The 25,976-nt window shown below is 43.5% G+C and overlaps 1 protein-coding gene across 4 annotated transcripts in view; it reads left to right on the top strand.

The window, feature by feature from the left end:
* The window catches only part of LOC120548309 (spectrin beta chain, non-erythrocytic 1-like), a 92,756-nt gene that overhangs the window by 42,567 nt on the left and 24,213 nt on the right, over positions 1 to 25,976 (top strand). For all 4 annotated transcript variants that reach the window (XM_039784457.1, XM_039784453.1, XM_039784456.1 and 1 more), the window contains 11 exons: positions 1,286 to 1,376; positions 1,946 to 2,092; positions 3,539 to 3,802; positions 8,654 to 8,878; positions 9,040 to 9,129; positions 10,049 to 10,327; positions 14,313 to 14,443; positions 15,224 to 15,428; positions 17,584 to 17,958; positions 19,419 to 19,505; positions 25,525 to 25,682. In XM_039784457.1, coding sequence (XP_039640391.1) covers positions 1,286 to 1,376; positions 1,946 to 2,092; positions 3,539 to 3,802; positions 8,654 to 8,878; positions 9,040 to 9,129; positions 10,049 to 10,327; positions 14,313 to 14,443; positions 15,224 to 15,428; positions 17,584 to 17,958; positions 19,419 to 19,505; positions 25,525 to 25,682 — 2,052 coding nt within the window. The remainder of the gene's footprint in view (positions 1 to 1,285; positions 1,377 to 1,945; positions 2,093 to 3,538; positions 3,803 to 8,653; positions 8,879 to 9,039; positions 9,130 to 10,048; positions 10,328 to 14,312; positions 14,444 to 15,223; positions 15,429 to 17,583; positions 17,959 to 19,418; positions 19,506 to 25,524; positions 25,683 to 25,976) is intronic.

The raw sequence follows: 25,976 nt of genomic DNA, 5'->3' as shown, positions 1-25,976 counted from the left end.
CAATGTTTCTGTCACAGAAATAGACTGCGGTCAAGCTCGCCGTCCGTCACTCATATCTCCGCGGTCGAACCAGCCGCCGCTAAAATTGGAGACAGACGCCAGCAGAGCAGAGCGAAGTCTCGGTGACCACAGCAGACGTAGTAGCGTCTCTCCAGAAACAGTGTCTGATCATTTTAATGAAATGAGCTGGTTTGACCATGGAGATGCAAGAAATATGCACTAGTCCAGAACACAGGACCTACTTCCTGTTTAGTGGTGTCAACAATAATCGATTCGGCAAAGCAGGGGATGCACGATTCAGCATCGATGCGGCAAAGTGCCATAATCGTTTATGTCACTGTTTATTTTCTGGCCTTGAGTGGACAATAAAGTTGTGAAGTTTCAATTACTTCTGTATCAAAGATACAGGAGAGTGATAATACACACATAGCAGCCAATAAAATCTGTTGTTCAATATCTGACTGCTTGTACTGCCTCATGACTGATGAAAAAATTGCCTTGTTGCGTGCAGTAGAATTTTGATGCATCGCAATGCGTCGTAGAATCGAATCGAATCGTTACCTGGCGAATCGTAATCGAATCGAATTGTGAGGGCAGTGCCAATGCACACCCCGATTCCTGTATTTACTTTCTTGCTCCCGCCCCCAGACGCATCCGACCAATAAGAGGAGTGGACGTTCTTGCGTGATTTGCAAACAAACTACAGGTGTGAAAACGCCCTCATGTGACCTTGTTATTTGTACATGCAGTGACTATACACATGACAACATGTAAATAGGAACATGTTGGCGTTATTTTGTCACTTATTGGGAGCAGTAGGCTAGATGGAGCCGGTTACCTCCAGGATCTGTGCTAAGCTAGGCTAGCGGTGGAGCCGTTGGACAGAGTTAGGACACACACTGAGATGAGATGAGGGTATGTATGGACTTATCTAACTCTGGGGGATACGGGGAATAAGTCCCAATAAGTCTGCGTGTTCCTTTAAGTTAGGCTTTTATTGTGAAGGATATAGACACGGAAGATGTTATGGCGGTGCCTTTATTTCTCTACTTTTCCCCTCAACCTTTATTGTGCAGTCGTTTAGTTTTATTCACAGTTTATTAATATTGAATATCCAGCGCTATCCAAACTGCTCCAAATTCCAAACGCCGAGTTCATTCGGTACCGAGGAAACCAAGTGTGATTAGATAATAGATCGGATGAAGGGTTCAGGAGATATTTGAAAGACAACGGATAACACACACACACACACACACAGATATATAATTTATTATATGTTGTACAGACATAAGAAGAACCGAGCGGCTGCCAGCGAGCTGCTGACGAGGCTGAAGGACAACAGAGACCTGCAGAAGTTCCTGCAGGACTGCCAGGAGGTAAACACACACACACACACATACAAACACACACTCACACAGAGACACACACACTCTCTCTCTCTCTCTCTCTCTCTCTCTCTCTCTCTCTCTCTCTCTCTCTCTCTCTCACACACACTCACACTCACGCACACTCTCTCACACACACAGCGTTTTTTTGCAGCTCAGAGTGTCTTTTTGAAGTTGAAAAAAAGTTCATCTTTTCTGGAGAAAAAAGAAATGCCCTACGTCAAGCTGCAACCAATGAAAAGCGGCGTAGCGTGACCTGTCGTTTCCATAACAACAAGAAAAACTGGAGAAGGGACCGATAGACTGCTGTTGTTATAGCAACATAAGACGCTCTTGGCTGCATTTTTTAAACAAAACGCTGCCAGCTTCTTCTTTTCCTTTTTACTTTTACCTACTAAAGTGCCCTATTAAACATTTTATTGTCAAAAAAGACGGCAAGTGTGAACACGGCCTAATGATTTTGTGTGTGTGTGTGTGCGTGTGTGTGTGTGTGTGTGTGTGTGTGTGTGTGTGTGTGTGTGTGTGTGTGTGTGTGTGTGTGTGTGTGTGTGTGTGTGTAGCTGTCCCTGTGGATCAACGAGAAGATGCTGACGGCCCAGGACATGTCGTACGACGAGGCCAGGAACCTGCACAGCAAGTGGCTCAAACACCAGGCCTTCATGGCCGAGCTGCAGTCCAACAAGGAGTGGTTGGACAAGATCGACAAGGTGGGGGCCAACTGTGTGTCCGACCCTTCTTCACATTGGCACAAAATAGACAAGAATATCTAAGTTTTAACGTATAAATTGTGCATTACAAGTAAAAACTGTGGGCGTGAGAGCAAGTTACAGAGGTTTTCATCACCCACTCAAGCAATACACACTCCATTATAAGCAGAAAAAGACTCATTTAAATTCTAAACTTAAACAGTGATACCACAAAAACTGTAAAAGATATCATGAAGCTGAAAACAATTCTAATAGCTAAAGGGTTTCTGAATATTTTAAAGTTTGAATGACGTCTGTAGGTGACAGTATGTAGGAGGAGAAGCATTTCAAAGAGGAAGAAGCCTGAAGAGGATTTGAAGATTGCTCCATTGACTTTAATGTAAAATGAAAATTGAAAAAAGCTTAATATTTTAAAAGTCTAATGTGTGAAAGCTGCTGAATAAGCATTCTCACAATAACATAGTTGGGGGTTGTGGAGGGGTTATTATGCTGCGTTCCAGACAACATTTTTAGCCCCTAAGTTACGACTTCAAGTCACGACTCACGACTTGGTAACGTTCCAGGCAAAGTCAAGACAAACACTTCTAGCTAGTGTTAGCTAGCGGCTACCTAACACTGACGTTAGCTAGCGCTAGCTGATACTAGCGATTTCTAGTCGGCGATATATTTTGGGCTTCATTTAATAAACATAACCTGTAGTAGTACACAATTGTATGTGTATTGTTTTGGTTACAATGTGCGGAATTACATTACGTTGCCTATTTATGTCTATTTATTTCTATTTCTCACCGTTAATCACCGGCGTCTGTACAGCATCAACAGGGGGCGCCATTGTTGTTTATGTGTGCGTGAAGTCAAAAACAGTAACTGGTTCCAGTTCACAGGGAGTAAGTTAGGGGTTTGACTATCGTTCCAGGACACTTTCACGGCCAGAAGGTTGTGAAAACATGGGTTACAGGTAGGGGTGGGGGGAAAAATCGATACAGCATAGTATCGCAATATTTTCTTTGGCAATACTGTATCGATACACAGACGCTAAGTATCGATCTATTATTATATATTTATTGGTCAGTTTGTATGCTTGGCAATCTGATTCTGCAGCAATAACATTGAAGTGAGATGAACAGACAGAGAAATGTATGTTTTTAGATAAAACAGATGTTGACAAAGTTTTCTTTTGGGGACATAATTTGAAATTGGGAAAAATTTGAAGTTGGAAAAAAGGTAATAAATTGCGATAAATAGCAGAATATTGCAATATGTTTAAAATCGCAATAATATTGTATCGTGACATAAGTATTGTGATGATATCGTATCGTGAGACCTCTGGTGATTCCCACCCCCTAGTTACGGGTTGCCTGGAACACAGCATTAGATCAAATAAAATCGGGATGGTATCTTTGGCCAATGTGAGCTGAGCGTTAAAAAATCCGTTCTGTGTTTCAGGACGGGCAGGCGCTGATGGCAGAGAAGCCGGAGACGGAGGCAATGGTCAAAGAGAAGCTGGCGTCCCTGACGACCATGTGGCAGGACCTGGAGTCCACCACCCAGGCCAAGGCCAAGTGTCTGTTCGACGCCAACAAGGCCGAGCTGTTCACGCAGAGCTGCGCCGACCTGGACAAGTGGCTGGCCGGCCTGGACGGACAGCTGCAGTCGGACGACTACGGCAAAGACCTCACCTCCGTCAACATCCTGCTCAAGAAACAGCAGGTGAGGATTCAAATATACTCATGGTTACGGTTCTTCAGATCGTTACAGGAACTGTGCATCAGCATGAATGCTAACAAGTACCAGGGCTTCCCCCACAAAAGTTTTTTAGGCCAGTGGCTAGTTTCCTTTTATGACGAGGACCCGGTACGCGCCAATCACAGACTGATGGCAGTCCAATAGTTTCTGTGAAAACGCAAATTTCAGGATTTAAAAAAAGCTATAAGACAGACTCCATGGGGCGATACATTAAAGGTGCTCTAAGCGATGTTGGGTGACGTTACTTCTTGTTGATGTTCGAAGTATTGTCAAACTAAACGGACACGCATTGTGGAAGTAGCCTATGTGCTAACGCTGCTGCAGTGGTGGCTCAACCAACTCCTTCTTGTCAGTTATTGGCTGGAACACTGTTTGTTATGTTTGGTGGTGCAGGTTGGCCAGTTTGTTTTTGTTGGCGTTTGTGGAGCCTGGGCTGTCTTCAAAGACCAAGTTTTTTTACAGTGTGTTCAGGGGACAGGCATCTAGCAGATAGTGAGGAGATGTTTTTTACAGTGTGTTCAGGGGACAGGCAGCTAGCAGATAGTGAGGAGAAGTTTGCTGTATGTGGCAAAAAAAATGTGTGACATCACTTAGCTCACCTTTTAAGTCAGTGCTGAAAGCTAAAGATTTGAATATATGACAACGTTTAAGTTTCCAACCGAGCTGCCCAACTGTAACTGTAGTTTAATTAACTTGTTATTGTCGATGTTTTTGTCTATGCACTTTTTTTTTTGACATTTTTGTTGTTTTTTCCAACATTCTTTGATAAAAAAAATTTCAAACGCTGTAAAATTGAATAACACACCTAAATTCAATGAAAGTAGTGAACTGATCATTTATTTTACTTGCGAAGAGTAATTGTTGTATGGAACCATTCACGTTATGTTTTTGGACAATTTGCTTGAAAGAAACCCAAATTTCTGATATAGAGACTTTTTGAAAATGGGTCAGAGTTGACCCTGAGGACAACATGAGGGTTAAACTTCCTGTAAAGCCTCTCAGTTTGACAGCAGAGTTTCTCTTCCACTAAGTTTCAGAGTGCAGCTGCTGAATACTGAAACCTAAAGGGGAACTAGACCATTAAAGTATGTGTCACAAAGACAACACTAGACACTGAATGTGAAGGAGTCGGCTCAAGCTGAGTCCTTCAAGTCCTTCTTTGTTTCCGAAGTACAGGCACAGTTCAAAAAGACGAATCCACATATTTCAATTGTACATTAGGAGAGGATTTGGTGGCAGTAATCATTCCTTCTGTCCTAACATGACTGCACTGTAAGAGATGGAGGATTACAACTTTTAGTGGACGGAAAGCGCCAAACGCACTAAACTTCAGGGCTGTTTCATGTTCTGGACCAATTTCAAAGATTGTTGTTCCCATTGTTGGGGTGAATTATAGATCCGACGCCAAGGCCAGATTAAATGGCTCGGACCTGAACGCCAACTGCCCTTTTTCAAATGCTTTTCGGTTTCTCTTCAAAGTGTGACAAAATCCCAAGAAAGGTCTTAGAAAAATCCACAGAAGTCAGAATCAGATGTAAAACGAGAGTTTAATGTGATTGAAGAAAAAGGTAGGACCAGGATCTAAGGACCTCCTTTTTGGGGAAATCCTGTTTGATGTCATTTTGCTGATTCGGAGTCTGTATCTCTAGAGCCAAGGCCTGGGGCCAGTCTCAGACTCTTAGGGCCCTATCTTGCACTCAGCGCAATTGCCTTTGTACACCGAAGCATGTATCATTCCTATTTTGCACCCGACGCACAGCGGACTTTTCCCTCCACAGACGCAAGTCGGTAAATTAGGGAATGAATTTGCGCTCCCGGGGGCAGTTCAGCGAAAAGAGGAGGCGTGTTCAGGCGCAAAAGTTCCCTGGTGCTATTTTGCATTTTCAGAAAACAATTCCGCCACTGACCAGGAAAAACCTGGTCTAAAGACAGTGGTGCTAGTCTAAAGTCAGTGGTGCTAGTCTAAAGTCAGTGGTGCTAGTCTAAAGTCAGTGGTGCTAGTCTAAAGTCAGTGGCGCTAGTCTAAAGTCAGTGGTGCTAGTCTAAAGTCAGTGGCGCTAGTCTAAAGTCAGTGGCGCTAGTCTAAAGTCAGTGGCGCTAGTCTAAAGTCAGTGGCGCTAGTCTAAAGTCAGTGGTGCTAGTCTAAAGTCAGTGGTGCTAGTCTAAAGTCAGTGGCGCTAGTCTAAAGTCAGTAGCGTGTTATTCAGATGCTATTTTAGGGGCGCACGCTTGGCCATAATGTAGCGTGTGCATAACGCGCATACACCTTGCTTCCCTCATCTAGACGGATGCAGCAGTTCCCATTTTTGCAAACCATGCATAATTACAAGGAAAAATATAACTGAAAATGCGCTTCAGGTGTTTGGATAGGTCAGGAGGCACTTTACAGTACAGTCCACAAAACGTCGCAGCATTCTTTGTGGCTTGTTGTGTTTTACACAACATTTCCATGAATCATGGATGTGTTGATGACATAAATGAGGAAATATTAGAAGACTTAAGGAGACGTGATGTTGAACTACGGTGGGATTGGACACTTGAGGGTCCGGGAGTGGCAATGCGCGATGTGCTCCTGATGGAGCAGGTGGACGGAGATGGAGTTGGGGGTGGAGGAAGGGGCACAACAGGAGCAGGTGGTGGGTTTGGAGGCCTCGGACTCATCTCAGAGAGCCACAAGACGACACCTGTTTATACCACAGTGGCACACATCCTATATTTGCCCTTAATTTGATTATAAACCAGATTTTGACACAACACCATCAGTCACTTAGACACAGAAACGTTTAAAAACAGGGTCCAGGTTGAAAAAACAAAATAAGTTACCCTTTAAGCTCCAAACAACAAGCTTCAGAAATCCCATAATTACTCTAAGGTGGTAAAACCCTGAGATCATTATTTTATTCAACCTAGGCACATAACTGTGCTTCTAATTGAATTTTTTTTAAATATTGAGGCACAGTTATCGGTCACATTTTGAATGGATTTGTCTGCTGTTTGACCAATAAAAGTTTAAATTAATCATTGTTCATTTTTGTGATCCAAAGCTCTTAAAGGGGAACTATGCAGTTTGGTTTTTTTTAGCTTAATTTACCTTAACTGAACAGTTTCGGAGTCATTGGAATGGTTATATGACTTTTTCGTGGTTGAATGGTGGTGGTCTGGCTCTATAGAGAAACCTGTAGGGGGAGCTCTATAGAGAAACCTGTAGGGGGGAATCTATAGAGAAACCTGTAGGGGGGAATCTATAGAGAAACCTGTAGGGGGGAATCTATAGAGAAACCTTTAGGGGGGCTCTATAGAGAAACCTGTAGGGGGGGCTCTATAGAGAAACCTGCCAGCAAAAAGCCAGAAAACAGAGAAGAAATGGCCAAAACTGCATAGTGCACCTTTAAGGGGAACCTCTTTAAGAATTTCTCTATTTTGACAGTCATTAATGGAGAGGGAGTCCAATCACTGCTGCACACACACACACACACACTCACACTCTCACACACACACACACACACACACACACACACACACACACACACACACACACACTCACACTCTCACACACACACACACACACACTCTCACACACACACACACACACACACACACTCACACACACACACACTCTCACACACACACACACACACACACAGCAGTTATGTAATCTTTCATTTGATGTGTTACGAACCCACACTGTCTGAGAAGTGTGTGTGTGTGTGTGTGTGTGTGTGTGTGTGTGTGTGTGTGTGTGTGTGTGTGTGTGTGTGTGTGTGTGTGTGTGTGTGTGATGAGGTGTTGGAGATAAATCATTAGCAGAGTGTTTGATCTGTTATACAGTGAGAGAAAGGATTCCTCCTCCTCTTCCTCTCTGCTCTCATTTAAATCCAGACTCCACCTGTATTTTGTGTGTGTGTGTTTCCTCTGTGAAGCTGCTTCAGTCTGTTATTTCACCATCTGGCTGCTGGAAGATGATCATCTCTTTGATTCTTGTGATTTTTATCTCAGACCTTTTTTCATATTTCATATCCGTGCAATATTTTTGGACGCAACGCAATAATCTCGAGGAGAAGATGAGACGAGGCCTCTGAAGCATCTTCTGTAAAAGCTGTTTTGTCTCCTTATTTGTTTTTTATGTGGGGGACCAAACATGTGACTCTTCGCTAATTATTTTTTTAATTAATTTTTAGTTTTTTGTAAATTTTTTACTTAGTATTTCATTGATTTCATTTTATTTTATTTTTTTTAAGCTCACAATTTTGTGTATCTTATGTCATTTTAATTACACGTTTTTAAGTCAGTCCTTCCAGAAAAAAGCTGAGTTTTTTTGTGATTGTTGCGGGGCAAAAATCCTTGGTTATGCGGCACGTTTTCTTAAGAAATGCGATGGAATATGCTATATGATATTTATGCAATTATATGCGATGAAACTGCGGGAACTTGCAAAAACTGCAGTTTGATGAAAAGGAGAAAAAAAAGTGATTTTTCCCTCCAACACCCAGCTTTTCGATGATGTTCACATCGCGTAATTACATCACTTCATAACGTTCCCATGGCAACAGGGGAAAACGGCTGCTCTTGTGTGAAGTAAACGCAACATTTTTCAACTTTCTGCTGAGATATATTATGGGACTTTTTTGCAACGAAAATGCGGGGATTATGAAATCATGCAAGCACCGCGTATTTTGCGGACTTCGGCTGATTATGCGTTGAATTATGCGATCGCATAATCACGTTTTTCTGGAGGGACTGTTGAGTCCTCATCTCTGCGTCTTTTTACGAACGTACTGCTTCTCCCTGTCTCACCTGTAACCCGTCCTCCTGCAGATCCTGGAGAGCCAGGTGGAGGTGCGTCAGAAGGAGGTGGAGGAGCTGCAGGGCCAGTCGCAGGCGCTCAGCCAGGAGGGGAAAGGCTCCGACGAGACGGACGGCCAGAGGATCAGCGTGGAGAAGAAGTTCCAGTCGCTGCAGGCGCCGCTGAAGAAGAGGCGGGACATTCTCATGGCCTCCCGCGAGATCCACCAGTTCAACCGGGACGTGGAGGACGAGATCGTGAGTAGACCGGAAGACGTTAAGCCCCTCTGGTACAGGAAGTCAAAACGCGATTATGTTGTTTTTGTGATCGCTAGGTGCCGAAATTGTGATCAAAATTCGATGAATTGCACATCCCGTGGTATTAAGAGCAGTAGTGATGTGAGCTTGTTTGGGTGCAGCTCTGGGTGGAGGAGAGGATGCCTCTGGCCACATCGACCGACCACGGACACAACCTGCAGACTGTCCAGCTGCTCATCAAGAAGAACCAGGTACACACACACACACACACACACACACACACACACACACACACACACACACACACACACACACACACACAGAGACACACACACACACACACACACACACACACACACACACAGAGACAGAGAAAAAGACACACACACACACACACACAGAGACACACATACTCACACACACACACAGACACACACAGACAGAGACACACACACACAGACACACACACACAGACACACACAGAGACACACACACACGCACACAGACACACACAGACAGAGACACACGTGCACACACACACACACAGAGACACAGAGACACACACACACACAAACAGACAGAGACACACACAGACACACACAGACACACACACACAGACAGACAGAGACACACACACACAGAGAGACACACACACACAGACACACACACACACAGACACACACAGAGACACACACACACACACAGAGACACAGAAAAGAGACACACACACACACAGAGACACACACACAGACACACACAGAGACACACACACTCACACACACAGAGACACACACACACACAGAGACACACACTCACTTACTCACTCACACACACACACACACATATATATATATATTTTTCCTGAAATATAACAACTTTTTCACGACTTTTTTCCTGAATTTTTAGAAGAAGAACCTTACATACTTATGTACTTTCTCACTTATTTACATACCTACTTATTTATTTACATACTTACTTATTTATTTACATACTTACTTATTTATTTACATACTTACTTATTTATTTACATACTTACTTATTTACATACTTACTTACTTATTTACATACTTACTTACATACTTACTTATTTACATACTTAGTTACCTACTTACTAACTAACTAACTTACCTCCTAACTAACGTTCTCCGTTACTTCCTTTGACCGTGTCAGACTCTGCAGAAGGAGATCCAGGGCCATCAGCCGCGCTACGACGACATCTTCGAGCGCAGCCAGCACGTCCTGCGGGAGGACAGCCCGACGGCCGAGCTGATTCGCCAGCGCCTGGCCGGGCTCACGGCGCTGTGGGAACAGATCAGGAAGGAGACCGAGAAGCGCCACACGCGCCTCAGCGAGGCCCACGAGGCCCAGCAGTACTACTTCGACGCCGCCGAGGCCGAGGCCTGGATGAGCGAACAGGAGCTCTACATGATGTTAGAGGAGAAGGCCAAGGTGAGGCAGGCGTTCAGAGTTATTTAATGTAGGGAACAACCAGCAGAGCTGGAAAAATAATTGAAAACACAGGTCTGAAATGTGAAGCCAATCCTGAAACTGCCTAAAGATGCATTCTGTCTGATTTACAACAGGAACATGTGAAAAAGAGTGACAAAAGAGTAGAAAAAAGGCGACAAAAATGTCAAGAAGGCGACAAAATCTTCTATAAAAGCAGCAAATGTTGAAGAAAAGCAAAAGAAACTTTTTAAAAAAGCAACAAAAAATAAAGAAAGCGTCATAAATGTAAAAAAGAAAGTGGTGAGGCAGCCGTTTAGAGTTATTTACTGTAGGTTAACTTAAGGGAAAGTCTGCAGATTTTCGTTTATCGGTGTTTTGAGCCCCCAACGTCGTCTTCCAGGCAGCGCTGCCTGGAAGGCATTAGGCAATGGTTAGGGTTAGGGGTTAGGTTTTCTCCTGTACTATACGGTAATTCCTCTACTGTGTGACAGTAAGTCTCGTGGTTATGACCCAATCGTTAGCCTATTGTTATAAAAGCGTCTGCTACGGAGCCATAACGTGAGCTACAAGGTAATGGAGCCTTTTATACATTGTTGTGTTTCTTTAGAAATAAACAACGGACAAATAGAGTCTTTAAACGCTTCAGATGTAAAGTTATTCTCTGTCAAAGTGACGTCAGAATGAATGGGAGTCAATGGGATGCTAACGGGAGGTGATGGCTTGTTAGCCTCAGAGTCTCGCCATAGGAGGTACGCTTTGCGGATGCTCCCTTACCCCCCTTGGTAACAACGTGACCTCTCCTCTGGCTCCACCCTCTGGACAAACTTAACTTTCTCTTCTTTGCGTTTAAATTAGTTTCACGCGTCAGAGTCTCACAGATTATAAAAAAGTAAGATTCGTCACAGCGTTTGATTCAGGATCTCTGCCCTGTGGCTCGAGCACTTCCTGTTTCGTGGTTTTAGTTTTACTTCAGCTGCCAGTTCCTCCGTTCGGAGCCTTTCTATCAGTCTGGTTGGTGTTGGTGTCAGACTGTCTGCTGCTGCTGCCGGTCAGTACACTTTCTATACTCTGATTTAACCCTTGTGTTGTCTTTGGGTCATATTTGAAAAATATGGGGTTCTTTCAACCAGATTGACCAAAAATAACATGGATAGTTCCATACACGAAACTGCTGTAATTATGCATCGTCATACGTTCCTCTGATCTTAATTATTAGCTAAAGTAATTCATAATTTCTGGGGGTTTTTTTAACTCAAAATGAGGCATAATTTAATATAAATGAGGTTCATTGAACATGAATTACAAACATAAGTGTAAAACTAGTGGTAATAGGTTGGAATGAAGTTTGCTACGAAGATGTAACACAGAACCGGGTGATAAGTTTTTACTTTATGCTTCGTAAACACGCAAAACAGACGTGGTGGCCGGAAGACAACACAAGGGTTAAAGGGATACTCCACCGTTTGTTGAAATAGTTCTTTTCACGGTCTCCCCTGGCTGTAGATAGGTGGGCCAACGCATTTTTTGTCTCAGTGCAAGTAATTAGGTTGTTTTTTTGTCTTTTGTTGGCTCACTTTTACTCACAACATGATAACCGGCAACATAGGATTCCATTCACTACGCTAAGCTAACTAGCGGCGGCGCTGCTGGTGTTGAACCAGACTAAAACGATGCGTGCACAAAAAATGTGTTGGCCCACCTATCTACAGTTAGGGGAGACCCCACCTATCTACAACTAGAGGAGACCCCACCTATCTACAGTTAGGGGAGACCCCACCTATCTACAACTAGAGGAGACCCCACCTATCTACAGCTAGGGGAGACCCCACCTATCTACAACTAGAGGAGACCCCACCTATCTACAGCTAGGGGAGACCCCACCTATCTACAGCTAGAGGAGACCCCACCTATCTACAGCTAGGGGAGACCTCACATATCTACAACTAGAGGAGACCCCACCTATCTACAGCTAGAGGAGACCCCACCTATCTACAGCTAGGGGAGACCCCACCTATCTACAGCTAGGGGAGACCCCACCTATCTACAGCTAGAGGAGACCTCACCTATCTACAGCTAGAGGAGACCCCACCTATCTACAGCTAGGGGAGACCCCACCTATCTACAGCTAGGGGAGACCCCACCTATCTACAGCTAGAGGAGACCCCACCTATCTACAGCTAGGGGAGACCTCACATATCTACAACTAGAGGAGACCCCACCTATCTACAGCTAGAGGAGACCCCACCTATATACAGCTAGAGGAGACCTCACCTATCTACAGCTAGAGGAGACCTCACCTATCTACAGCTAGAGGAGACCTCACCTATCTACAGCTAGAGGAGACCCCACCTATCTACAGCTAGAAGGAGACCCCACCTATCTACAGCTGGAGAGGAGACCCCCACCTATATACAGCTAGGGAGACCTCACCTATCTACAGCTAGGGGGAGACCTCACCTATCTACAGCTAGAGGAGACCCCACCTATCTACAGCTAGAGGAGACCCCACCTATCTACACAGCTAGAGGAGACCCCACCCTATCTACAGCTAGAGGAGACCCCACCTATCTACAGCTAGAGGAGACCTCACCTATCTACAGGGAGACCTCACCTATCTACAGGGAGACCTCACCTATCTACAGCTAGAGGAGACCTCACCTATCTACAGCTAGAGGAGACCGTGATAAGAACTATTTCAACAAATGGTGGCATATCCCTTTAAGACACAAAATAAATCACTCACATATAGATATTAGATGTTTGAAGTTGGACTGAAGTTGGCTTAGACGATATATATATATACTTTATGCTTTATAAAACAGGCAAAACAGACAACACAAGGGTTAAACTCTGATAGCTGAGAGAAAAGATTGTCACTCTGAATACCTGAGATGGTTTCGGTTACGTTGGGTTATAATTTGATTTTAGAGGTTTTTAGTTTGGGTGTATAAGGTGTTTTCTCTCGCTGCTATTTTTCACTCAAGCAATATTTTTATGTCTTCTGCCTTTTTATTTTCCTAACTCTCTCCAGCTCTCAGTTTTCTCCCTTTACTTTCTATTTCCTCAGGGGAATCCCCTCTTTTTATTCTCCTTCAAATTTAACTTGACAAGAAAAGAACAACAACAAACCTGTGTGTGTCTGTGTGTGTGTGTCTCTGTGTGTGTGTGTATGTCTCTGTGAATGTGTGTGTGTGTGTGTGTGTGTGTGTGTGTGTGTGTGTTGTGTTGTTGTGTGGTTCTGTCTCTGTTTGTGTGTGTTGTGTGTGTGTTTGTGTTGTGTGTTTTTGTGTGTTTGTGTGTGTGGTTGTGTGTGTGGTTCTGTCTCTGTTTCTGTGTGTGTGTGTTTGTTGTTTTGTGTTGTGGTTTGTGTCTGTGTGTTGTGTGTGTGTGTGTGTGTGTGTGTGTGGTTCTGTCTCTGTTTCTGTGTGTGTGTGTGTGTGTGTGTGTTGTGTGTGTGTGTGTGTGTGTGTGTGTGTCTGTGTGTGTGCGTGTGTTTGTGTGTGTGTATGTCTCTGTGAATGTGTGTCTGTGTGTGTTTCTGTGTGTGTATGTCTTTGTGAATGTGTGTGTGTGTGTGTGTGTGTGTGTGTGTGTGTGTGTGTGTGTGTGTGTGTGTGTGTGTGTGTGTGTGTATGTGTGTGTGTGTGTGTGTGTGTGTGTGTTCTGTCTCTGTTTCTGTGTGTGTGTATGTGTGTGTGTGTGTGTGTCTGTCTCTGTTTCTGTGTGTGTGTGTGTGTGTGTTTTTGTCTGTGTGTGTGTGTGTGTGTGTGTGTGTGTGTGTGTGTGTGGTTCTGTCTCTGTTTCTGTGTGTGTGTGTGTGTGTGTGTGTGTGTGTGTGTGTGTGTGTGTGTGTGTGTGTGTGGTTCTGTCTCTGTTTCTGTGTGTGTGTGTGTGTGTTGTCTGTGTGTGTGTGTGTGTGTGTGTGTGTGTGTGTGTGTGTGTGTGTGTGTGTGTGTGTGTGTGTGTGTGTGTGTGTGTGTCTTAGGACGAGCAGAGTTCGGTGGCCATGCTGAAGAAGCATCAGATCCTGGAGCAGGCGGTGGAGGATTACGCCGACACCGTCCACCAGCTGTCCAGCACCAGCCGAGGCCTGGTGGCCGCCGAACACCCCGACAGGTGAGGGGGAGAAGGAGAAGGAGGGGAGGAGGGAACACCAGAGACTTAAGATACAGTATTAGGGGACCACTGAGGTCTATATAAAAGAGACTTCAGATACAGTATTAGGGGACCACTAAGGTCTATATAAAAGAGACTTAAGATACAGTATTAGGGGACCACTAAGGTCTATATAAAAGAGACTTCAGATACAGTATTAGGGGACCACTAAGGTCTATATAAAAGAGACTTCAGATACAGTATTAGGGGACCACTAAGGCCTATATAAAAGAGACTTAAGATACAGTATTAGGGGACCACTAAGGTCTATATAAAAGAGACTTCAGATACAGTATTAGGGGACCACTAAGGTCTATATAAAAGAGACTTCAGATACAGTATTAGGGGACCACTAAGGTCTATATAAAAGAGACTTAAGATACAGTATTAGGGGACCACTAAGGCCTATATAAAAGAGACTTCAGATACAGTATTAGGGGACCACTAAGGTCTATATAAAAGAGACTTCAGATACAGTATTAGGGGACCACTAAGGTCTATATAAAAGAGACTTCAGATACAGTATTAGGGGACCACTAAGGTCTATATAAAAGAGACTTCAGATACAGTATTAGGGGACCACTAAGGTCTATATAAAAGCATGCAAAGAGCAGCATGTCATGGGACCTTTAAAATAGGACCCTATGGCTGATAATCTAAATGCTAATCTAAAACCACACTGTTGAGCTCTATTGAAGGGAGAAAGAAGCTAATCCCTGAGTTTCTGTCCTGGTTCTGCAGCGAGCGTATCGGCATGCGTCAGTCCCAGGTGGATAAGCTGTACGCCGGGCTGAAGGACTTGTCGGAGGAGCGTCGGGGGAAGCTGGACGAGCGTCTGCGTCTCTTCCAGCTGAACCGCGAGGTGGACGACCTGGAGCAGTGGATCGCAGAGAGGGAGGTGGTGGCCGGGTCCCACGAGCTGGGACAGGACTACGAGCACGTCACCGTGAGTACAACACAGCGCCGCACAATACATCGCGTTTACTTATTATGAAAGTAGTTTTTTAAATCTGTAATTTTACTTTTAATTAAGTATTTTTTCTTTAAATTATTGTACTAAAACCTCTCCGCTACTGAGTAAAAAATAAGTATCTAAATAAATATCTGTCAACAAACTAAAATCAAAAGCACGACGTGCCCCTTATCAAATCACAAAAGTCTGTGATTTATAATGTGATTTTAAGTATGATTAGTATAAATAAGATGTTAAATAAGTATAAATGTAAAAGTGTATATCTTCAAGTAACTTTTACTTTAATAGATTTTTATACCGGTTATTTTACTTGTACTTACATGAAAGCTCATCAAAGTAATAGTACTTTTTGGGTTTTCTTTCAAACAAATTGTCCACAAAAAAAAAGACGTGGATGGTTCTCTTCAACGCTCTTAACAAGTTAAATAAATAAGCAGTTCACTACTGTCATTGAATTTGGGCGTTTTAGTCAATTTTATAACATTTGAAGAAAAAGCAATTGATAAAAAAACTTTGGAAAAAGTGACAAAAATGTCAAAAAAGTGAACATAATGTCAAGAAATTGACACAGATGTCGAAAAAAGTGACAAAATTGTCAAGAAAGTGACACACATGTTAATAAAGTGACGAAAAACGCGACAAATTTAAAAAAAAACTTAAAATTTTTTAAAAAGTCAACAAATGTTGAAAAAAGCAACAAAAATGTCAAAAAAAGTGACAAAAATGTAAAAAAAGTGACAAAAATGTAAAAAAAGTTACCAAAATGTCAAAAAAAAGTTACCAAAATGTCAAAAAAGTTACAAAAATGTAAAAAGAGACACAAATGTCAAAAAAGTGACAAAATTGTTAAAAAAGTGACCAAAATTGAAAAAAAAAAAAAGTGACACGTCAACAAAAAGTGACACAAATGACGAAAAAACGTGACAAATGTAAAAAAAAGCTTTAAAAATTTAAAAAGGCTCAAAAAGTCGACAAACTTTGAAAAAAGTGACACAAATGTAAATAAAGTGACACAAATGTAAAAAAAAGTGACACAAATGTAAAAAAGTGACACAAATGTAAAAAAGTGACACAAATGTCAACAAAAAGTGACAAAAATGTAAAAAAAAAGTGACACAAATGTCAAAAAAGTGACAAAAAAAACGTGACAAATGTCAAAAAAATCTTAAAATACCATAATGTCAAAAAAATGAAACACATGTCGAAAAAAGTGACAAAATTGAAAAAAAAAGCGACAATTTTTTTTAAAAAGCTTACAAAAATGTCACAAAAGTGACACACATGTTAATGAAGTGACAAAACAACATGAGAAATGTAAAAAATGTTTTAAAAAAGCCAGAAAAGTGTGGGAACTCTATAGTGTCAAAAAAAGACGTCATTTAAAATTCTGCCTCAGAAAAACAAAGTTTTTTTATTTATTTTTATTTACCTTTATTTAACCAGGAAAGTCCCATTAAGATTAAAAACCTCTTTTTCAAGGGAGTCCTGACCAAGAAGCAGCAAAAGAGTTTCAAACATACAATACAATTACATACACATTATGAAAAACAGTTACAAAGGATCGACTCAAGTGTTCTCAATCTGGACTTAAAAGCGTTCCTTGAAAGTAATTCAGTCAATTTCCAGTCTTTTTGCAACATGTTCCATGTGTGGGGGGCTGAGTGAACAAAAGCCCTTTTCCCAGTTCTGTAACGGCAAGTGGAACAGCGAGCAACAAAAGATCATTCGAACGCAAACAATGAGAGCCAACACTCCTCCCTGAGATTAAGTTACAGATGTAGGATGGCAATAGACCAAGCATGGCCTTATAAATGAAAGTATACCAGTGACCCAGCCTCCTGGAGGACAAAGAAGGCCATCCCACTCGAGAATACAGTTCACAGTGATGGGTCAAGACCCTACAATTAGTAATGAACCGCAGAGAAGCATGATATGCAATGTCAATCTTTATGGAGACATTTAGCAGAGGCATTCATGTACAACAGGTCTCCATAGTCTAAAATAGATAAAAATGTTGCATTAACAAGGCGCTTTTTTGCCTCAAAAAGAAAACAGAATTTGTAAAAGTTTAAAGTTGCAGGTCGACCAGAAGACAGCGAGGTGAATCTGTACTACCGTGTTTCTGCAGATGCTGCAGGAGCGTTTCCGAGAGTTCGCCCGCGACACGGGAACCATCGGCCAGGAGCGCGTGGACACGGTGAACCGGCAGGCCGACGAGCTGATCAACGGCGGCCACGCCGACGCCGCCACCGTCGCGGAGTGGAAGGACGGCCTGAACGAGGCGTGGGCCGACCTGCTGGAGCTCATCGACACGCGCACGCAGATCCTCGCCGCCTCCTACGAGCTGCACAAGTTCTACCACGACGCCAAGGAGATCCTCAACCGCATCCTGGACAAACACAAGAAGCTGCCGGAGGAGCTGGGCCGCGACCAGAACACCGTGGAGACGCTGCAGAGGATGCACACGACCTTCCAGCACGACATCCAGGCACTGGGAACACAGGTACTAACACTGGGAACACTGGTACTAACACTGGGAACACTGGTACTAACACTGGGAACACAGGTACCAACACTGGGAACACTGGGAACACTGGTACTAACACTGGGAACACTGGTACTAACACTGGGAACACTGGGAACACTGGTACTAAAACTGGGAACACTGGTACTAACACTGGGAACACTGGTACTAACACTGGGAACACTGGGAACACAGGTACTAACACTGGGAACACAGGTACTAACACTGGGAACACTGGTACTAAAACTGGGAACACTGGGAACACAGGTACTAACACTGGGAACACTGGGAACACTGGTACTAACACTGGGAACACTGGTACTAACACTGGGAACACTGGGAACACAGGTACTAACACTGGGAACACAGGTACTAACACTGGGAACACAGGTACTAACACTGGGAACACTGGTACTAACACTGGGAACACAGGTACTAACACTGGGAACACAGGTACTAACACTGGGAACACTGGTAGAGTGGCTAGGAACTCCGGTACAGGGGCTGGGAACACTGGTACAGGCACTGGGGACACTGGTACAGGCACTGGGAACACTGGGAACACTGGTATAGGGACTGGGAACACTGGTACAAGCACTGGGAACACTGGGAACACTGGTATAGGGACTGGGAACACTGGGAACACTGGTATAGGCACTGGGAACACTGGGAACACTGGTACAGGCACTGGGAACACTGGTACAGGCACTGGGAACACTGGTATAGGGACTGGGAACACTGGTATAGGGACTGGGAACACTGGGAACACTGGTATAGGCACTGGGAACACTTGTATAGGCACTGGGAACACTGGTATAGGCACTGGGAACACTGGTATAGGCACTGGGAACACTGGTATAGGCACTGGGAACACTGGTATAGGCACTAGGAACACTGGTATAGGCACTGGGAACACTGGTATAGGCACTAGGAACACTGGTATAGGCACTGGGAACACTGGTATAGGCACTGGGAACACTGGTATAGGCACTGGGAACACTGGTACAGGCACTGGGAACACTGGTATAGGCACTGGGAACACTGGTATAGGCACTGGGAACACTGGTATAGGCACTGGGAACACTGGTATAGGCACTAGGAACACTGGTATAGGCACTAGGAACACTGGTATAGGCACTGGGAACACTGGTATAGGCACTGGGAACACTGGTATAGGCACTGGGAACACTGGTATAGGCACTAGGAACACTGGTATAGGCACTGGGAACACTGGTACAGGCACTGGGAACACAGGTCGGGAAGTTCTCAGCGTGGGGTTTTCAGCTTTGTGGCGCTGGAGCTTTTCACGTAATTCGCTTCTGATATGATGACGTGTTTGTAACCAACCTGAACCTCTACCTCTTCCTCCTCCTCCTCCTCTTCTTCCTCCTCCTCCTCCTCCTCCTCCTCCTCCTCCTCTTCTTCCTCTCTGCTCTCAGGTGCGGCAGCTTCAGGAGGACGCGGTCCGTCTGCAGTCGGCCTACGCCGGAGATAAAGCCGACGACATTCAGAAGAGAGAGGGAGAGGTGAGCTTTAAGTCTCAGGCGGCCGTGAAACAGAAACCACGTCACGACTCGGCTCAGTTTACTTCAGAGTTCAGTCAGTAAAATCTGAGTCTCAGTAAAAACATCCCTAATTTATCCATCTATAATATGTAATTGTCAGTATTTGTCTTCCATGTAAACATAGAAGAACCCTCTTCCTCTTACTGGTTGAATTGAAAGTGAACTGGACTGATGTTGATTTACACGCTGACTTATTGGGACTTTAGCTTATTCAGCGTGTCCCCCAGAGTTAGATAAGTCCATACATACCCTTCTCATCTCCGTGCATGTCGTAACTGTCTGACCAACCCACCGCTAGCCTAGCTTAGCACAGATCCTGGAGGTAACCGGCTCCATCTAGCCTAGCTTAGCACAGATCCTGGAGGTAACCGGCTCCATCTAGCCTAGCTTAGCACAGATGTGCTAGGCTAGATGGAGCCAGTTACCTCCAGGATCTGGCTGCAAGCTAGCGAAGGTGGTCGTCAGACAGAGTTAGATGAGAAGGGTATCTATGGACTTATCTAACTCTGGGGGACACGGGGAATAAGACAAAGTCCCGATAAGTCAGCGTGTTCCTTTAATGAAGTCACTGTGAACGGCTGCATGCTGCTCTGCTGCTGCACTAACTCCGCACCGTTCCTCCGCCCTGACAAATAAAACTAAATCAGTTATAGGTGGTCAGATTCCCAGAGAGAAGAATCTCAAATACAGGGTTTTTCCTAACTCAGGCTAGGCCTTTTTGGGGGGGCTACGCACGACAGCAAGCATGATCGGTTAGCGTACAGTAAAGGCAATAAATGTGATAATTTTGAAAGGATAAAATGCCAAACATGCTCTGGTTTCAGCTTCTAAAAAAAAGTGAGGATTTGTTTTCCTATTCATAAAATATGAAATATATCGTTGTAAACTAGAATCTCAGAAAAAGTCGACAAACTAAGTGACAAAAACATCGGGGGAAAGCCACAAAAGTGTCGAAAAAGACGATCAAAAACGTTGATAAAGGTTTTTCATTTCAAATTTTTGACTCAGAAAAACAGAAAGTCCTACTTCAGAGTGTTGATGATGATACCACACTGAGTGTTTTTTTGTGTTTTTGTGACCATTCCCTGTATGTCCGTTTCCCTGCATATCCTCCCTGTCCGCCCAGAAGAGAAAGGGAGAGGTGAGACTCCGTTTACCCACAAACATTGGCTTTGCATCAGTCTTCATTTTGGCTGCATTTTTTTGTAATATTTTTTACTAAAATGTTAAAGTTTAGTGACATTTTAGTTTGTTGTCATGCAGTTTAGCTCTGGCCGAGACTATAGTCGCAGACCTGGGGATTTTGCAAACACTTGTTGGGTTTGTTTCGTGTCTTTCTTCGGTCGCTGTGTGGGTGGAAATCAACACAAACTCTTTTTTTTCTGATTCACAACTTACCTGAAGCAGTAAACTCCACCCACCTGTGCATCTGAGGAGGTTGAAACAAACGCTGCTAGTAGTTTGCCAGCGGTGGAATGTAACTAAGTACGTTTACTCCAGTACTGTACTTAAAGGTGCACTGCATGGTTTCAGCGCAATTTCATTTTTGTCTCAAATCGTAGTCATCTCTCCTTGATCCGCTAGCTGCCTGCCCCCCTGAACACACCGGGAAAAAGCCCGGTCTCGGGAGACAACACAGGGGTCTTAAACGTTTAACAAACACTAGGGGCACAGGCTGTGCACCAAAATACAACAAAGCAGCTATCCAGCAGCTACTCTCAGATACAACTCACCAGGGGCGTAGCACAAAATTTTGAGCTCTGTAGAAAGGCATTTTCTATGGGCCCCTCCCCACATCCACAGCTATTCATTCTAGCATCTTTTTGGGCCGCCACTCAATCAACTCTGCTCACTTACTTTTAATGCTTTATGTACATTTTCCAGTATGTTTTCCAGTGTGGTATTAGTACTTTTACTGAAGGAAATGATCTGAATACTTCTTCCACCGCTGCAGTTTGCAAACATATTTTGGGTCCCGGTCAGTTAGAAGGGGTAGGCCTCTAGGGCGAGCTTTCCTCAAATCAAATCCAGATGCATTTAAAAATTTTAATGGCTGCACACAGTCGTGCAATCAAGTGTTTTTGTCCGCTTATGCTAACATGTAGTTAGCAACATATTGCTTCTAGTCGTCTACGGCCACGTTTCCATCGACAGTGTTTAACCCTTGTGTGGTCTTTGGGTCAAATTTGACCCGTTTTCATGGCCGGTTAGCTCAGTTGGTAGACCGGGCGCACATATGTAGAGGTTTATTCCTTGATGCAGAAGGTCCAGGGTTTGAACCCGACCTGTGACGGTTTTCCTGCATGTCTCCCCTCTCTCCCCTTTCATATCTCAGCTTTCCTATCCAGTAAAGGCAGAAATGCCTTTTTTCTTCCCATTTTCTAAATGTTTTCTATCAGAAATATGGGTTTCTTTTTAACTACCTAATTTTGATCAAAAATAACACGGATGATTCCATATAACGCGCTTCACATGTACGACAACAGATCAGATCTCTACTTTCATTCACAATTTTGGGTGTTCTGTTCAATCTTTTTAACATTTAACTCTCCTGTTGTCTTACGGTACAGATCCACCTGGCCGCGCGACGCTTCTGTCGCACCGCGCTCCACTTTACTCCTATGGTTGACTTCAACGTGCACGCAAAGCAGCCCGGGAAGGCGGCGCTGGCCGATGCCCATCTTTATGCAAATTAATCCGTTGAACGCGACGCGACTATCCAGTAGAAGTAGACGAAAATCTCTTAAACTGACCTGTTCGATCTGAAATGAAGAGAGATTCAGCAACTGCATGGCCTATTTCTCTCTTAAAATGTTTTCAGAAACACGTTTCGGTGAACTATTTTAGTACAATATGAGATCGTATTCTGAACGAGCTGCCATGACTCTGTTGAAATTCGGGAGCAGCCAGACCCACGTCACGCGTTCGTCCAATCAGCTGCACGCTTCAGCCGTGTCGGACAAATGGATCTGTACCGTTAGGGTCAAATTTGACCCATATTCAAAATGTTTCTATATCAGAAATGTGAGTTTCTTTCAACCAAATTGTCGAAAAATAACATGGATGGTTCCGTACAACTATTAGTCTTCGCAAGTAAAATAAAAGATCAGCTCAGTATTTTCATTGAATTTGGGTTTTTTATTCAATTTTATAGCATTTGGAGAAATTTTTTTTTTTTATAAAAGAACGTTGAAAAGTGTGACAAAAATGTCGGAAATAGCTTCAAAAACCCTGAAATAAAAAAATAAAAAAAGCACAGGGAAAATGTGACAAAAACATCAGCAAGAAATTTATTAAAAACTTTGGGGTGACCACAACGTTGGGAAAAAAAGGAAATTTGGACCCAGAAAAATAAAAAGTTGCGGGAAGACAACACATGGGTTAAAGGTGCTCTAAGGGATGTGGCACGTTTTTCAGGCTACAACATTTGTCCCCTGAACACACTGTAAAAAACATCTCCTCACTCTCTGCTAGCTGTCTGTCCCCTGAACACACTGTAAAAAACATCTCCTCACTATCTGCTAGCTGTCTGTCTCCTGAACACACTGTAAAAATCTCTCACTATCTGATGTGAACACTGTAAAAACATTCACTCTCTCTAGCTGTTGCCCTACACACTGTAAAAAACATCTCCTCACTATCTGCTAGCTGTCTGTCTCCTGAACACACTGTAAAAAACATCTCCTCACTATCTGACTGTCCCCTGAACACACTGTAAAAAACATCTCCTCACTCTCTGCTAGCTGTCTGTCCCCTGAACACACTGTAAAAAACATCTCACTATCTGCTAGCTGTCTGTCTCCTGAACACACTGTAAAAAGTCAACGCGGTTTCTGTAGACAGCCCAGGCTCCGCTGCCTTCTCACGAGAAATACTTTCAAAGTACTGATGTTTAAAAATATAAAAACACACCGAGCTAAAGGATCGTAGCCCCACCGAGGGGAAAGGTCCCGCCACCAACCACCTGTGTGCAACAAATCTCTCCGCTGTCTCTCTCTCCTCCGTGCCATGTTGTAAACACAGATGGATTCTGATTGGCTGTCAGTGTCTCTCTCCTCCGTGCCATGTTGTAAACACAGATGGATTCTGATTGGCTGTCAGTGTCTCTCTCCTCCGTGCCATGTTGTAAACACAGATGGATTCTGATTGGCTGTCAGTGTCTCTCTCCTCCGTGCCATGTTGTAAACACAGATGGATTCTGATTGGCTGTCAGTGTCTCTCTCCGCCATGCCATGCTGTAAACAGATTCTTAAACTGCAGTTACTTTAACTTACAGTAACTAAAGATCTGAATACTTCTTCTAAAACAGTACCAGTTTTTTTAAACACTTGAAGGGGTGCTATGCAGTTTTGGCCATTTCTTGGCTGTTTTCTGGCATTTTGCTGGCAGGTTTCTTTATAGAGCCCCCCCCTACTGCTTCAGAATAGATATTTGGCAGCTCCTGTGTTTACTCCTATGTGTCTGAGTCCTCTCTCGGTCAGTCTGTCGTTTCCTCTTTCTCTGTTCCTCCGACAATGCTTTACGATGATAGTGTGAAAAACTCCATCGCTACCTTGTTAACCGGTTCCTGAATGGGTGCAGTGCCATGAAGCAATTCGTTACATGGCGAGACCTGATATCACGCCATACTTCCTGATGCTGAGGCCGAAAGTAGCAAGGGTGGTTTTTCCGCTCACAGGCGCTAGGGGGGAGCGAGACGACCACCATTCAACCATGAAAAAAAAGTCATATAGCCATTCCAATGACTCCGAAGCTGTTCAGTTAAGGTAAATTAAGCTACAAAAACCCCGGCATAGTTCCCCTTTAAGGCTTTTTTGCTCTGCTTACTGCTTCATACTCAGAGATATTTAAAGATGATTGTTGTCATGTTGCTTCTTTGCACAGATGAACGCCTTGTTTTTATTTTGCTTTGATGGCGTTTATGTATTAGTTTCCCGCGCTGTTATGCATCCTGACGCTGGACTCTGTGACTGATTGAGATTTACAGATGTAATATTGTGTTTGTTTGCAGTTCATGTAACCCTCCTGTTGTCTTTGGGTCAAATTTGACCCATTTTCAAAAACTTTCTGTATCAGAACTATGACAAAGGAACGTTGGAAAAAGTGACAAATGTTGGAAAAATTTACAAAAACATTTATTTATTTTTCACGCTGAGAAAAGTGACCAAACAAATCGGAAAAAGTGACAAAAAAACATCAAAAACATCGCCAATGGTGACAAAAACTTGTTAAAAATAAAAAGTGCCAAAAAAATTGAGAAGAAAAAAATATGGGAAAAAGGGACAAAAAACATGTTAAAATTTTTTTATTTTAATAATCGCTAGTTGCAGCTCTAGTCAGTTTATAAAAGGGGACATATCCCTAGCTCACGTCGGCCTGATTTATAGTTGAGTAAAACCAAAGTTGGGGCCCAGCTTGTTGTTCCTCTGAACTCTGCTGGCTGTTTGTCTCATTCTATCGTACCGACTAATCGATTAGTTGATTTATTCGACAGATCTGTAAATCTGAGTTTCTCCGCAAAGAGTCGTGTTAAAGCACCACTTTAATTCTTGTGTTTACCAGAGATGAGCTCGTACGTTTCTTGGAAATAAGTCATTCAGCATGAAAACAGCATCAGACATGACTAATGGATTAAAGAGATCTAAGTTGACTAAGACCAAAACCACCGATTAGTCCACTAATCCACTAAGAGGGAGCAGCCCTACAGATTTGTTGTTGAGATGTACATGATTCCTAAAAAAAAAAAGCATCCTGAAAATCGTGTGATGTTTTGAACATGCAGAAAGTTTTTCAACAATACAGGAGAGAATAATCAGTTCCTTTTACATAAATAAAGACATTTGGACCATAACTTGATGCAGGAAAAAGCATAAAAATTCACCCGAGAATGCAGGAAATTTAGTGTTTGCCGCTCCGCATTTTGAGGGACAAACCCCCAAGATATGTGTTGAAATAACACTTATGCCTATGCCCCCCCCAGGTGCTGGAGGCCTGGAAGAACCTGCTGGAGGCGGCAGAGGGCCGGCGCCTGAAGCTGTCCGACACCGGAGACAAGTTCCGGTTCTTCAGCATGGTGCGCGACCTGATGCTGTGGATGGAGGACGTCATCCGGCTGATCGAGGCCCAGGAGAAGCCCAGGTAGGCACGCCACTTTACCTCGGAGCCGTCTTATTGGGCCACATTTGGGGGGGGGTTGACCCTTTTCAGAGCAGTGGTTCTCAAATGGAGGTACGTGTACCCTTAGGTGGTACTTTGGAGGACTGCAGGGGGTACGTGACATTTTATGCAATGCAAATGGTTTTCAGTTTTGTCGCTGCTTTTGAAGTTTTTCACCATTTTTTTGAAGGTTTTGTCGTTTGTTTTGACCTATTCTTGCCTTTCTTCCTGACTTTTAAGTTTATTTTCTGTTTTTTTTTCCAAAGTTTTTGTCGC

The sequence above is a fragment of the Perca fluviatilis genome, chromosome 19 (genome assembly GCF_010015445.1).
Source record: "Perca fluviatilis chromosome 19, GENO_Pfluv_1.0, whole genome shotgun sequence".
NCBI lineage: Eukaryota > Metazoa > Chordata > Actinopteri > Perciformes > Percidae > Perca > Perca fluviatilis.
This window is presented reverse-complemented; position numbering and strand designations above follow the sequence as displayed.